At 36.2% G+C, this 16074-nt stretch overlaps 1 protein-coding gene across 1 annotated transcript; it reads right to left on the minus strand.

Annotated features, from left to right (window-relative positions):
* Nucleotides 1-417: 417 nt before the first annotated feature.
* LOC109619769 (E3 ubiquitin-protein ligase TRIM71-like) lies at nucleotides 418-13608 on the minus strand. The gene is made up of 3 exons (XM_066068072.1): nucleotides 13402-13608; nucleotides 3333-3418; nucleotides 418-3058 (listed from the first exon to the last, which is right to left on the minus strand). The coding sequence occupies exon 3, from the start codon at nucleotides 3020-3022 to the stop codon at nucleotides 1355-1357; it is 1668 nt and encodes a 555-aa protein (XP_065924144.1). The 5' UTR covers nucleotides 3023-3058; nucleotides 3333-3418; nucleotides 13402-13608; the 3' UTR covers nucleotides 418-1354.
* Nucleotides 13609-16074: the final 2466 nt, after the last annotated feature.

Genomic DNA, 16074 nt, shown 5'->3' on the forward strand with positions numbered 1-16074 from the left:
GATACTTTTACGTATGGGTATATTATAACAAACATGCTCATTCATATTTTGCATGTATTTTACTTGTTACAGTCATCAAATAGCAGTCAAATCATCTCAGATATCGCTGTCAGCCAACACTCATTACTGCACTCGCTGAGAGGGAGAGAGAGCCTCATACTTCACTGCTCCACTGACCACAAATAGGCAGTATAACTGCTGCTTCAACGAAGACAAATTGGTACCGGTACTTATATGTGCAAATTTTGTTCTTTTATATGTTTTAATATATTGTAATTCGTCCCCCTCTTTTAAATGAAATTATATGTCAGGAAGACAATTGGTGCCCCTAACGCCACAGTTCTGATCTGATGTGCCACTATATTGTTGACGCCAAATTTAAAAGGCTACGTGCTGATATTAAAGAAAACATTGATATTGTTTTGTTTTAAGTTTTATTAATGAAATAATCGTCAAGTATTCATAAGCAATATTATTATATATATCTGTGTCAATATACTCATTGTCTAAATACATTTTCAGAATCTTTAAATCAGTTCTGCAAAACTCCAAGATGGAAACACCAAGGGACAAAATATTCCACACAAGGATTCTATTAAGTCAGAACAAAAGATACAAGATTAGCAGGAAATCAAACATCTACCCTAATTCTAAAGGTTTAAAGGTAAGTCAAAACAGTTGTCTCATTGGATGTGAATTCTGACTGGGTTAATATACAGGTACCACTCCTCTTTATAAGTGATGGGCCTCAGTCCCTTTGTGGCCTCGCTCCATTGCTGGTGAAGATTCGAGTGCTATCTGTCTGTTAACCCATTATGTGTAATTAAAACATGTCACACCGAGTTTGCTGATAACCACATGTAACAAATACAGTCCATTCATTCTAATGGAACAAACACAGATTATAGACACAGTCAAAACAGTCACTTTATATAATTATACATCTATAAATAGAAAAAGGAGTTTGTTTATATGTAATATACATGTACATAGAATCACTTGATATATAAATATGTATAAACATGGTCTGTTTCCTTGAGATTTGATATGCAATATTAAAGAACAATTTGTTTACATACAAACATATGATATATAAACAAATAAAGATTAAAGAAATGGAATGATTGACTAATGAAAACCTAACACAGATACAGCTAGACAGTCTGTTTACATCTTGTAGACACGGTCAGTGTATGTGTGATACATTAAATTATCCACACACAGCGTCATACACAGCTGATACACACCGTATGATGACATGTAATGTGTATAGTTTGTTTACATTATATGTACACACAGTATGTAATAAATACTTATACGCTTTGTTTACTTATAATTTATACAGTTAGTTGATTTACATGTTATATTGTATTTTCTTCACTTTACCTGTGCCCTGCTCAGCCACAAAGAGGTTGTCTCTGGTGTCCACACATAAACCCAATGGATTCTGTAAATGACAGTTGTCAATGTAGCGGAGGAACTGTCCGTTCTGATCCAGGATGTGGACACAGTTGTTCCAAAAGTCTGCTGTCAGGATCCGACCCTGGCTGTCTGTTGTGATGCCGAGTGGACTAAATGATTCCATGGTAGTAGAGGGAGGACCAGTGTAGGTAAACCGTAGTTTCCCGGCCTGATTGACCACCACTACTGCATCGGCTCCAAAGTCTGACACACAGATATTTAGGTTCCTGTTCTCACTGATGTATTTTATGTAACCAGATGAATAGAGAGGATGTCCTTTGACGTCGTACTGAATACTTTGTTTCTCTGTGGAGCCAGAGTAACACACAACTTTTGTTTGTTTATCATCATCACTGTTCATGACAACCAGGAGGTCACCAGAGGAGGTACTACAGACACTGCGAGGTTTCCACCCCCGTAGTCTGATCACTGTCTGTATCTGTGTATTCTTCACTATGTTCACAGTTCTATCACCGTCATCAGTATAAACTAGATCCCCACTCCTTGTCACTGCTGTGTCCCGTGGACCGTTCCCTGACTTGGTTTGGATGGACTCCACTAGTTCCCCCTGCAGGTTGAAGAGTTTCATCATGCTGTCATTACCACGCGTCCATACTTCTCTATCATTCAGACAAGTCACACCATATATATATTCATACCCTGTGTCTAAAGCTGTGATGACCCGGGGTACATCCATTAGTGACCGGTCTGGGGGAGAGGACTCGGCTCCCTGGGGCGGCATGCTGTAGTCTTGTTCCTCTGTTGTAAAAGATAATGCGGACAGAGAACCAAACTGTTTAATCAGCTGATCTGTGTGGATTTCCTGAGGCCTAAAGTTTGGTAAGGACACTTTGAGTTTAGGAGGCAATCTTCTAAATTCAGCATTCCTGGACTTGTACTCAGAGACAAGGCTGACATCTTTAGAGTTCAGTAACTTCTTCAGTTCAGCAATGGTCTGTGTGATTTTAGAAATGGTGCGTGTGATTTCATCGTCCTGTTTATTCAGGACGACCAGGTGTTTGGATTCCATTTCTTCCACATTAGATTTCAGTTTTGTGATAATGATGTCTATTTCTCTGTGCCAGACTTTTCCTTGTTTGTCAATTGCTGTTGTCAATTTCCGGGAGTTTTTACTCAGATCAGCTTTCTGCACTGGGATGTCTGATGCAATCTCTTTGTATTTAGCATAAATGAATTTTTCTAATTCTTGCAAATCTTTTTGTAAAATTTCTGTTTTGTTTTCAAAGCTTTGGAAAATGTCAACTTGTATATGACCTAAATGTTTTTTAGTAGAAATACACTTTGCACAAATAGGAATGTCACATTGTTCACAGTGGAGTTCACATTGTTTGGTGGGGTGTTTCCTACACTTGGGATAGTTCAGAGTGGTTAAGTATTGTTTAAGTGGCACCACATTATGGACTTTAGAGGAATCAGAGAAATGGGTCTCTACACAGTCTTTACACAGATGTATATGACAAACTTCACAGTACATGGGGGCCACAGAGTCCTGACACAGGGTGCAGCGTACAACATCCTGGGCACTGTTCCAGGGGTCCATGGTCAGGGAACCCTTGTAACTATAGGGGAACTAAACCTGAAAAGTAATATTCAGTATGTATATATGATGTATACGTTTATTATCTTGATTTGAGTAATTCTATCTCTATACATGTATTAGTAGGAATTAGAAATTCCATTGCATGCAGTACACTTTCATTTTTGGTCATACAATTTGAAAGTCATTTGCTTTTTTCTTTACTATTTATGAAAAAATTATGAATTTAACAAATATAAGGCATAAAAATCATTAGTCCAAAGATTTTAGATTATTTAGAAAACACAGTAAGAAGGTGGATTATAAAACTTACCTAACGCTACCCCATTGGTAAACTACAAATCTTCACGATCCAACATGGCAGGCGTCAGGTGTTTATTCTTCCTGGTTGGTTGCTACCTGTGCAAGTGACGTGATCAAATTAAATGCCAGTTACAAACTTGTGCTTGTATATGTGTTGGTCTAGAATCGAGGTCACCCATTGTTGGGAGGTTTAAATATATCTGACATTCTTTATCACCGCTGAGCTATAGATATATTTAATTCAGCTTTAAAATGTAGGTTATTCATTTGGTTTGATAATACATTGGGTTTTGTCTTAAGATTCTGCTGTTCAATAGATAGTTCTCTATAAAAGCTGATGTGGTGTAATGGTGCACACATTCCTTTGAGAATGAAGAGTGGGTTCAAATCCCACCATCAGCTTACAAATTTAGTGAAGTATAAATGTATTTAAATGTGTAATGTGTGGATGTTTATATGAAGAAAAAAAGCGCAAATGTGACCTTATCAGCAATTAATTATTAAAGGTCATTGTGGTGAACAAAATTTGAACATTTTTACTGAAAATGCTTATCCAATTATATAACTACATTGCATGTAGTTATGTCAGAGCGGATCTAGAGAAGGAAATGGAAGACAAGCATCAGGATACCCAACCCCTTGAAAAACTAGAGGTACTGTGAGCAAGCTCACAATTGATACCCCCCGCTAAGATAAAAATCATAATGCGTGTATTTTTCCAATTATAGAAAATATTGGATGAATCTATTTCACCGTCTAATTTCTTTAAATAACAACTGCTCTATTTTTTTTTAAACTGTTGGTCATAAGCAATATTTGTGTGAAGTAAGAACATTCAATGCTTCTCCATAAGAAAGATAATGACCGGACACAAATTTTGCACTTTTTCTGCCAGTGACCTTAACCTTGCCCAAATGACCTAGGGTCAAGGTCATGACACACCCTTTGGTCCTAAGCAATATTTGTGTGAAGTTAGAACATTCAATGCTTCTCAATAAGAAAGATAATGACCGGACATGAATTTTGCACTTTTTTCCCAACGACCTTGACCTTGCCCAAATGACCTTGGATCAAGGTCATGACACACCCTTAGGTCATTAACAATCTTTGTATGAATTAAGATCTTCAAATGTTTCTCCATAAGAAAGATTTGGACCGGACAAAAATTTTGCACTTTTTCTGCCAGTGACCTTGACCTTGCTCTAATGACCTTGGTTCAAGGTCATGACACACCCTAATGTCATAAGCAATCTTTGTATGAAGTAAGAACTTCCAATGTTTCTCCATAAGAAAGATATGGACCGGACACGAATTATATATTTTTTCTGCCAGTGACCTTGACCTTGCCCGAATGACCTTGGGTCAAGGTCATGACACACCCTTAGGTCATAAGCAATCTTTGTGTGAAGTAAGAACTTCCAATGTTTCTCCATAAGAAAGATATGGACCGGACACGATTGCACAGACAGACGGACGGACAGACAGACGGACGGACGGACGGACAGACGGACAAGGTGATTCCTATATACCCCCGCAAACGAAGTTTGCGGGGGGTATAATAAAAATTACCAAATGAACATGCTAGACTTGTCAAAAATAAGTCTTAGACTACCCATCCCCACCCCCTGCAAGCAAGATCAGTATTCAGACCCACCATCCAACTATTATGACAGATGTGCCATTTAGATTCCAGTGCAAACAATAACAACCCCCTGAGAAATTAAAGGTTATTTTGTTTGGGGCCTAGTTTTTTTTTATTAATATAACAAATAATTCTCCGCCCCTAATTTCCATGGATGCGACCTATCGACCTCAGATTTCAGTCTGATGGAATGAGGGTGACGCGACACAGCCGGGTATCCAGCGTGGCTTGTTGTCCCGTGTCAGAGAAATCCGTGGGGCTGGTGGTGTCAGAAATATGTATATTGTGTCCTCAGGCTTGGGGCGAATTACATTGTAAAGTAATGCATTACATTACCATTACTTCATGAATTAGGGCATTAAATTACCATTACCATAATGATTACTTTGTGAAAAGTCAATAAGTTTTAAAAGAGTAATTTAAAAGCTAAATAAAGAGTTTTTGTAAATGTTTCAAAAAATAAAACATGTTTATAAACATATTTACAGGTTCATGTTCACTATCAGGTTCAAATTTAATGACTTATACAAGATTACTGTTGCACTATATGATCAAAGTTTCACAGGTTTAATCTTTCAACTGCATCCTGATCCTGTCGGGTGTGAAAATCTAAGATACATGTATATATATATATATTTTTTTGTTTAGGTAATAATAGAAAATATATGAATCTTGTATTTTCTATCAGTCCAAACTGTTGTACTTACATGTAATACATGTATACAATTACATTACAACAGAGAGAGAGAGAGAGAGAGAGAGAGAGAGAGAGAGAGAGAGAGAGAGAGAGTGTGTAAAATTATTATTTTCAAATGGTTCATAATACTGAAAGTAATTTTTAAGCTTCAAGAGATCCTGGTTGGACAGTGCATTCTTTTTATTGCATTCATTTTTGCTTTTAAATAAGGGTGTATGTCTGTTCTCCATTCTAATGTAGCCAATAGAAGGGTGGTTATGGGGTGTTTAGCACCTCTTTAAACAATAGAATGTTTTGATACTTAGAACAACACTGTGTACTGTTGACACATTCTTCACAGTAAAGAATTCATTGAATGTACATGTACAACTAATTGGAGTACATTTTTCAAATGATTTGAATTTCTTAATAAGACACTCTTAAAATGTTATGAAATTGTGTTGATATAGCTAGTTATATTGACAATTTAAGAATGGATTTTTAATTTTTTTTAACATGCTTAATCATACAACTAAAATATTTTTATCTCAAGAATTATTTTTCTTCTTTAAAAACAATTTTTAATCAAATACAGTTATTCAATTCATCACGATTTTACAAATAAACATGCATTGAAAAGCATAGTAATGCAAAGTAATGCCATGTAATGCCAGCATTATACTAGATTTTGGAAGTAATGCATTACATTACCATTACTTGTAATGCTTAAATTACACATTACTAGCATTACTTTGAAAATATGTAACGAATTGCAATGCATTACCATTACATTTAGCATTACCCCAAACCCTGGTGTCCTGGGATTTGATTCTTCTGAGTTGTGGAGTCAGTAAATACGATCTATTTTCTATGTTCAATGTAATCTGATTAAAGTACAATCCACTAAAGTGCAAGAGATATGATAATGACCCATTCCAGTTCATGTATTGACGTAAGAATGAACTGAGTTGAGTTTCGTCATAATATAAAACTTATTAGTAAGACACTTTTCAATATACGACTTGCATTACAGATTGACTCCGAGCCAGGACCGGTGTAACGACGAAAAGTGACCCCCGTAGAATATTGACCCGCGGGTTAAATTTCTACGGAGAAAACTGATCCAGAGTCAGTGTGTTCTATGACAAGTAGGGTCCTTTTCCTACAGTAGAAAACCATTCAAGACCTGTAGATCTACGACCCCCACACGTTGAGAGCTGACCCCCATAGAATTTGACCTCACTTATAAACTACATAGAAATTAAAGGCGATACGTTTAGCATTCATGTTTTGTAAGTGTCCCCGGGGGGGGGGGGGGGATGCGCCTCCCGTTTTACCCTTTTACATATATAACATCACTTTGAAGTTTTTATCTGAAGTACTTGTCAGCTTGCCTTGTGGCGCCCCTTCGCTAAGCCTTTTCAGGGTCCCCCCGGGGTATATATATGCATTATGATGTGCTCGCATGCGCTCTCTCTGCATTATGCTCGCTTTGCTAAATAGGCCCCATTATTATAACAGATGATTTAATAGACAAACCTAAACTTCATGACTACGAATTGCATATTTTAGAAGAAGAAAAACAGAAGACGGATGTGAAATTTCGACAATTAAAGCAAATTTAGTATCTGTTCCATTTAGCTTAATCTGATTAAAATCAGATCCTCGATGCTCCTGGATGATTTTAATCAGATTGCTTGAAACCTCTTCTTTGACCTGATCTTAAAAACTGTTCAAGTCCCCATTGGTTCTTGGGAAGAAGGAAAACTTGAATATACGTCTCGATATGTTGGTGGCTGACGGCATTTGCTGACCCTTGTCCTACTATCACCTAGTGTTAAAGTAAGACGTTGCTGGATACTAAGCTGCGTATATATATCGATTAGGTACGTCGTTGCTGCATGCTGATGCAAAAAACCTCCTCCAAAGCTTTCAGAAACTACTTTAAAAAACTGTCAAAAAGTTTTAAATGTACCATGAATATTGTTGCATTTTTCAACCCCTTCATTTTGAGGTCCGCAGACCTATGCTGAATATTTTTTCGTTAATGCAAAACAATGATATTAGAATCCTAGGGCTATTTTTAAAAGTAGAACTTTGTATACCCCCCCCCCCTCCCCCAGCATGCCTCGGGCAAGCTTAATGGTATTTATTCCGAGCCTCTCATCTAATTTAAATCTGGATCCGCGCATGTAGTCAACAGAAATAAATTATCCGGGAATCATTTCTGTTCACATTTGTTTCTACATTTAGCTTGCATTTATTTACTTCCTATTAAAATGGCGAAAAAATCGCAAAAACTACCTCAAACTTTCAGCGACGTGATTGATAAGTCGCAGAAGTTCTTTACAAATGTTAACATATTTATTTTAAATGCTGGAATCGAAAAAGCTCGCTGTGATATATTACGAAGACAGACGGAGAGATTTGGTGGCACACTCGTGTCTGGGATAGAAGATTTAGGGGCAGATGATGCAGGATCGGGCTCTGTTGTCGTCGATGACAAAATGGAAGCAGACAGAATGTGTAGGCTTCTGAAAATAGATCACCCTCCTCCATATGTGAAGACTGTAAAATCATCTTGGTTAAGCGCGTGCATTAAACAAAAGCAACTGGTAGACAGTGTCGCCTATGAATTATAGATATATCTGGGTTAAGTCGAAAGAGAAAACATGAAAATAAAAGTGATACAGAGAGTGAAGAGGGTAAAGTTTCAGAGGAAAAGAAGGAAGTTAAGCCAGCCACAATGTGGCATAGTTACAAGAAACCCAAGACCCAAGAAATTGAGGGAGAGGATCCAGACAGTGATTACGCCCCCAGTGATGGGGAGGGACCAGATGAAGTACAGGGACCTAGCGTCAGCGCTACCAGGCACGTAGCATCGTTTTTGAAAGTGGGGGGGGGGGCCAGACCCATCCAAAAAATCTTGACAAGCAGAAATAAAAAGGAAAATTAAAGTTTTCCAAAAATCTTCAAAATCCTAACCCGTGGGGGGGGGGGGGGGGGGGGGGGGGTACTAGACTAAACTTTCAAAAAAAAATTCTTCCGTACCAATTTTTTCCCCCTCCAAATCATCAAATTCCTAATCCGTGGGGGGGGGGGGGGGGGGGAGGTAACTTCAATTTGACTCCTCGTTTCCTTATTTTCATATCAATTAGCAATTTTTTACTTACTTGGGGGGGCCAACTCCATTATAATTCATTTTTTATATGTAAATTTAAAAAAATTTGTTGCTGCAGCTATGCGAGAAAAAGTGGGGGGGGGGGGGGGGGGCAGGGCCCCCCTGATGCTACGTGCCTGGCTACATCATCAACATCACCAGAGAAGTTTTAAAATTGCTGTTATTTGACTTTTCATGTTAAAACTAATTTGAAGTATTGGTTCCTTAAGGTGGCTCTATACACCCACAGTTTATTCCAATTTTCAATGAAACACCACAAAACATATACTTAGGCCTTTAAAAAAAAAGTTGTGTGTTTCGGGTAACCCGACCTAACCTACAAAAATGGCCCGATTCTACCATTTTTAGACAGTGTTTTCTGCATGGCGGTACCGCCATGCATTGAAGATCCCCCGCCATGCATCACACAGTGCCGCCATGCTTCCCGCTATGCATGTTTATTTCAAAGCAAAATTCTTTTTCCAATTATTACTCATCTTAACTGTAATTAGTAGATATAAAGTTGTCGTTTCTCCGCTCAAACTTCAGAAAAACCTTTGCACCCGCAGTGAGCGCAGTTAATTTCGACATCGATCTCAGCAAGGGGGCACACGTGGTTTACGGTTTAAGGGACTTAGCTTATGATTAATGCATGCTTTTATAAAATAATATTATTATTATAGGTTTTAAACTATTACTGGTGGTGAATTACCCCAGGGTTCAAATGCATCAGGTGGAAATGCACCAGGGCAAACAAAATCACTTAGATCCGCGAAGCACACTGCAATATTACTAGTCTACTTAGATATTCTGTGTAAAAGTAAATACACATAATTATTTAGTTAGGTAGGGAGAAGTGAACATAGCATTTATTAAGAGCTATTAAGACATTTATTTGTAGGAAAGAGCATGTACGAATGATCTTTATTTAGAACAGTTTGATGTTGCTAGGATACAGGTTTCAGATCCATGATTTGATTGGTTAATTTAGATATTGAATCTCGAATCTCGTATTTCGAATCTCGTATTTTGAATCTCGAATCTCGAATGATCCTTCTCGGCTTTCGTACCAAAGAGTACTTACCAACACAATTAAGGTATTGCTGCCAATGCTCATCAAATTTGACAAACAAAACAAATGGTTGTGAGAATCTATGCCGACAGAGTTCTATGATATTTTGAACTCTGTGGTAACAGCCTATGTTGTAGAAATAAACACCCATAGAGAGAATTTGGGACACGGGGCCTATATTAGAAGACAGTCGTAACATGCTCATGACCATTTTGTTTGCTTTGTAACATGCTTTATTCCTGTTGCTTTTAGAGTGATTTGCCAGTATAAAGCCCGTCTGAACAAGAATGTCCGACAGCGCATGTTGTAATGCTAAATTTTGGATACAAGAGAGTGGTATTTCAAATAGGTATGTGACTGCCCTTAGTATCACGTGACATTTTTCTTTAGAGTTAATGTAATAATCCTTTGGCATTATTCTGTTAAAAATATATTTTTCCAACTTATATTGTGATAAAGCATGGCCTTCTGTGAAAGGTTTAACAAACAATGGATTATAAATTGCCGGCGCTAGAATAGAATTCAAAGAAGGACTAAAAAGCAGACAGGCCACGCTTATTTCATAGTAATCATAAAGTTCGGAGAGCAACGCTTCGCGGGAAGCACCAACCACTTTGTGCATAAACATGTTGTTTTCTGGAACAAAGAAGTTTGGGCAGCAAGCATCAAATACACACTTACACAAACGTTTGAAACACATCCAGAAACAACAAAATAAATTAGAAGGACACCAAATTATGTTGTCCGGATAGTTTTGAATCTCCCAGAACAAAATTGTTTTCAGAAAGTAGGAACAAATTAATGATTCTCGTTTTCCCAAACACAGAATTTCATTTAAAAATATTTTCAAAATCCCATAGCAAAGAAACTGAGTATGATTAAATGAATAAATAATTTTTTGTTCTGCTTGGGTAAAGGAAAGTCTCCATTCAAGTTCACTTTCATCAGAGCCTAAATTACCAATAGGCATAACATGACATCCTTTGGGTATGATATCATTAAGAACAATTTCGGTTGGCCATCGATTTAACTGGCATCTAGTTATCCAAGGTGTGGCTGTTTGAGGCCAATATTGACAAGCAATGCATCCACCGAAATCATTCTCAAAACCAAACGCATGAAAACTATTACAAGGTCCATGAGGTTGCACATTTTTTGCAATGGTCCCAAAACAGATAATTTCGTAACGTGTCTCTAAATTTTTTACTTGATAGGTAAAAACCATTGATATGATTTTCTGTCGACTGTAAAAAAACCATTATTTCTCCTTGAGTGTAATTCAAAAGTTTTAATCTCACAAAACCTGGAGGGGCGTCTGAATGTTCCATGAGTATTGAAAATATGTCGGAAACATTGAAATTGGACATCCCACAGATAACTTTACACCTAGTTGGCCAAAACATTACATCTATGTCTGATGATTTGAATATGAAACCTTCTCTATAACTACCACTTTGTACGAATATGACTCCCTCATTTAAATATACTCTTCTGTGTATAATCTCATCAACATCCATTAGCTCCCTCCTGATGACTACTTCTGTGGGTGTCCCTATTTGACGACACAAACCCACGTACATGGCTTCCGATACCCGTCGACAATCATCCATCTTGTAATCTACAGTTGAACAACAAACAAAAAAGATGAAAAAAAAAAAACAAGACAAAACGCATTTAAATTTTTATGCTCAACAATACGGTTATTATACAGGGTCGTAGGAAAAATTTCCTTCAAAATTATGAACACTTTAAAATGTCATAATCAAATGGGTTACGGAAAGGTTTTAATAGTTTAAAGGTTAGGTTTTAATAATCTTTGATATGTGTTTTTAAAAATGAATCTTTTAATAATTACTAAAATCCAATTTTACTGGTCATGCAACATTCTCAAGGTCTACTATGAAGACACAAGGAAATACTGAAATAACTATGATATCAGAGAGAACAAAAAGTCATAAAAAATGATCAAAAATAAAGTATTTGACAATTGTAATATGTACAAAAACCTGAAACTACGTTAACAATTACCTCTGCATTAAACATCGTAGTAAAATAAGTCCAACAAAGTGTAATATAAACAACTTACTGATTGTAATGCACATATTGATTGGAAATCAAACTGTTAATTTTTTACTCATCAATTTTTGAAAATGACAAAATGCATTTTATAAATTAACGAAACATAGCCCCCAAGCAATTAGTGTACAATTTAATTTTGTTTATATGGCTTTCTTTTATTCAGCCTGTAATTTTTTAGAGGGTGTTTTTTTTAGTGTTTAATATACAAGTTTGAAATTTATTTACATAGGGAAGCCAATTTAAATCCGCTTTTAAAAAGGACATACACTTTTAAATATTTAATTCTTTAGAACATGTGTTAAGAGGATGCTTATTTTATTTTTAAAAAGCAGCTGCTGCAATTTAATCTATATAATAAGTCAATGAATATGTAAAATGTTAAACGTGGGTCATAATTTCAGGCGGATCTGTAATTGTTAAAGTTTACTAGACATGATCTCCATTTTCTCTCTCTCTCTCTCTCTCTCTCTCTCTCTCTCTCTCTCCCTCTCTCTATCTCTCTCTCTGTGACATTTTTATTTATTTATGAAAATGAAATTTGTCAAATTGAAACAATGCCTTAATCACATACAATTCCAATAAGGTACAGTGAAAAAATAACAATAACAAACTGTCAACCATCTCAAAACCCATAAAACGAAATTCAAATTCAAAGCAGAGCAACATGGACCTCGAAAAAGATAGAGGTACGATCAGGTGCCTAAGAGGAGTGAGCATCCTCTGCTGACCGGTCACACCCGCCGTGTGCTCCTTGTCACAATTGGGCATGCCATGATTGAGGAAAATGTCAAAATCGGAAAAACGCATATTAGGGAAAAAACGAAGCGTTGATGATTTGGTTTGTTTGTGATGGTCAAAATACAAACATTGAGAAAACACGGACTTCCATTACATTAGATGTAGGATCAGGTGCATAGGCGGATTCAGCATGCTCTGCTGACCGGTCACCCCCCCCCACCCCCACCCCCACGTACTCTTTGTCGTAATCGAGGGAAAACACCGGAAAAGTCCGTAGAGAATTATGTGATTAAAAAACGTCTGTCAGCAGGCAACCCAGTGGAAGATTGTATTTGCTGACAAGGTCGTTGTATCGACCATAGAACTTACGAAAAAAATTACTTCAAACGAGACTGTTGATAGTCCTGTTTTATCAACTTGTCTGTCAGTTGCTTGCCTCGCCGTAGATAGCTGTTCATACGAAGAGCATGTCATTGCGTACCGAATTAACTGAGAGAAAAACACACCATATGCAGGCGATGAAGGTATATTGCTAACCAAGTATAGAAAGTAAATCACTACATGCCTAGAGTTTTTTTGTAGAGTGAAATGAAACTTTAAATTTCATTATTAGAAAAGAAGACATTATAAGACATCCATTTGTTTTTTTTAGATCGTTGAAGATGTAATATTAAGAGAAAAAAATCAAAAATATGTAATGACTCATGCATACCTGTTTGTACACGAAGTATATTCAACTAAAACTGAACCACTATCATATATAAGGCTTGGTATCAATGAAGATAATCTCCTTTTTTGATTCCATTGGTTTCAAGCTAGATTCGTAGAGATAGACATTCAAAAACAACTTTCATTTGTCGACAGTTATAAGCAAAATAAATATCTCTTCAGTAAAGTCATACTAAAAAATGAACCCGGTTTATAAATAGGAACTAGTCATTCTAATTTTCTTATCTTCGATACCAACACCTGGGTATGTAAACCGTTCGATTTTGTTACACTTGATTGGTCGGTATGTGCATTTAGCATATCTCACTGTGCTTTAGATTTCCTGGTTGTTGTGCATTTTTGTATGTTTGTAAAACGTTCACCAATAGTTTTGCTCATACAATTCTCCTAACTTGGAATAAATGGGAAACGTTGAAATATTTATTATAACCGAGTGGCAACTGCGATATGAGAGCACGTCTGATAATCATAACGGACAATCATGTCTTCCTCAGCTTGAGTTTAGTTTTAAGACCATGCAGCATGCCAGATAAAGATATATGTTGGTTCAAACCTTCATTGATTTCAATACAGTTACGTCCTATAAACTATTTATATTGAACATAAGGCGCACAGGTATTATATATTTGATTGCACGTTAAATCTACAAATACAATATAATCAATCTTGATTTCTTGACAAGTGTGATATTGAAATTAAAAAAAAAAATTGTTCATGCCAGACACTTGTTTCTTATTAACCTTGACTTCCGTCATCAGTTTACCCTTGAAATACATGTTCACATTATCGACACTCATCTACATAATCATAAAACATTAGAAAAACAATTGGATTTGATAATACCTGAAAGGAAATTTTGATTTTTTAATAGGAAAACTACCTATGGTAATCAAATTCCTACATCAAATATAATTCCTATAGGAAATATAATTCCTATAGGAAATATAATTCCTATAGGATGTTTAGAAAAATGTTTCCTTTTTTCAATTTTTCCTGTAGAAGAATCGTTTCTAATATGGGAATTATCATTTTCCTACGGGACATTAATATTTAAAGGTAAATATCTCACCTGTAAGGTGAGAAACACTTAAAACAAAGGTGGTTTAATACTCTCAAGACAATGGTTTTTCATTTGATATGTATGGATTTTTCCGAATCTGCATTTTAAATCAGTATATAGGACATGAGAGATGTTAATCAATAAACTATACAAAATGAGTTTAAATAGGTTATGCAATGTCAGATGTTTTTATAAAAGTTTTTTCACTGTCTTTTTGTTTTGGATTTCGACAAAGGATGTACCTACAAGTGCATCCATGGTTTGATGATTGATAAAATGTGCAATGATGCTGTCTATACATGTATCTGCACCCTTACCATATTATTTTAAATTTTCTGCTGCCTTGCTGGCCGCAAATTGCTATAGAGTTTGTTCCGCGGGCCTAACGTTCAAACCCCGGCCGGGGAATAAGCTCCAGTATAGTTAATTTCTCTTTGCTCGTTATACACTCTTACTACAAGCGTTTTCTGCAATTATGGTTTATCATGCATATATGTATAGTGGTATTTTATTTGACTCTTTGTCTCTTGATGTTACATAGTTCATACGCATTGTACTTGATAAAACTATATAACGGTGTTGAATAGCAGCTTTTTGCGTTTAAAGTTTAGATTGTTTATGAATTGTTTATGAAAAGATACTACATCCAAAAGGGCCTACGTGTAGATATCTTACCAGGCCGTGCAGACACATTAAATACCGCGCAAGTTAACCTACGGAATATAAACATTCAGGAAATAAAAGCTTTACAGCATCTTTTAACCGCCGATCTTTCAACCTTAGGCCGTCTAGGACTCTTCTAATGAGAGAATTAAAGTGGTTAAACCTTACCAACATTAATGATAATTAGACATTCTTTAGTGTTTACTTTTCTATGCCACCATGCCAGCCAATTTTTAATGAAGAGAAAAACTTTAATAGCGAGCGCAGCTCGCCGGAGCGAAGCGATCTCTACCGGCTAGGCATGTGTGAATAGAAAATTCGGACTAGTTGCACATTCATTCAACGGATTTTTTGGCGTCAGTAAATCGGACCAGTAATGCATTGTTTTAATCGTCCGAGTAGTTCCCCGTAATCATGGCAATTTTTATCACTTCACACTCTCACGAAATCACTTGTGTTAAGCCGATATAATTTGAAAATAGATGCTTGCGCCCCCTGGTGGAATTTTTCAATTATAGGGATATTAACTCTTCCTATACAAAGGTAATCAACTATGATATAAGATATAATTATTAGAATCACCTTATTTTATAGCTGTCATTAATTATAATCATTGATGATATTTTATAAATATCAAAGTTTAATTAATTGCAGGACTGCTTTTAAAGAAAACATATTATTTTTTTCAGTCGAAGACTCTCACATTTTTTCAATAAAGATATGCACGAAGCCGTTGAAATGTACCCATGCTATCCTCCAATCAAAGTACTGAAGTACTAACGGGAGTCCATTTCACTGAATATTTTTTTCCTAAAATCAACGATATGTTATAATTTTGCTTGGCATGTAGTTCCTTAGCTGTATATAAATGATATATCAAAATATAAAAGTATGTCGTTTACATTCAGTTTCAGGTCATTCAGGTCTTTTAGT

Source organism: Magallana gigas, chromosome 8, assembly GCF_963853765.1.
Source record: "Magallana gigas chromosome 8, xbMagGiga1.1, whole genome shotgun sequence".
NCBI classification, from domain to species: domain Eukaryota; kingdom Metazoa; phylum Mollusca; class Bivalvia; order Ostreida; family Ostreidae; genus Magallana; species Magallana gigas.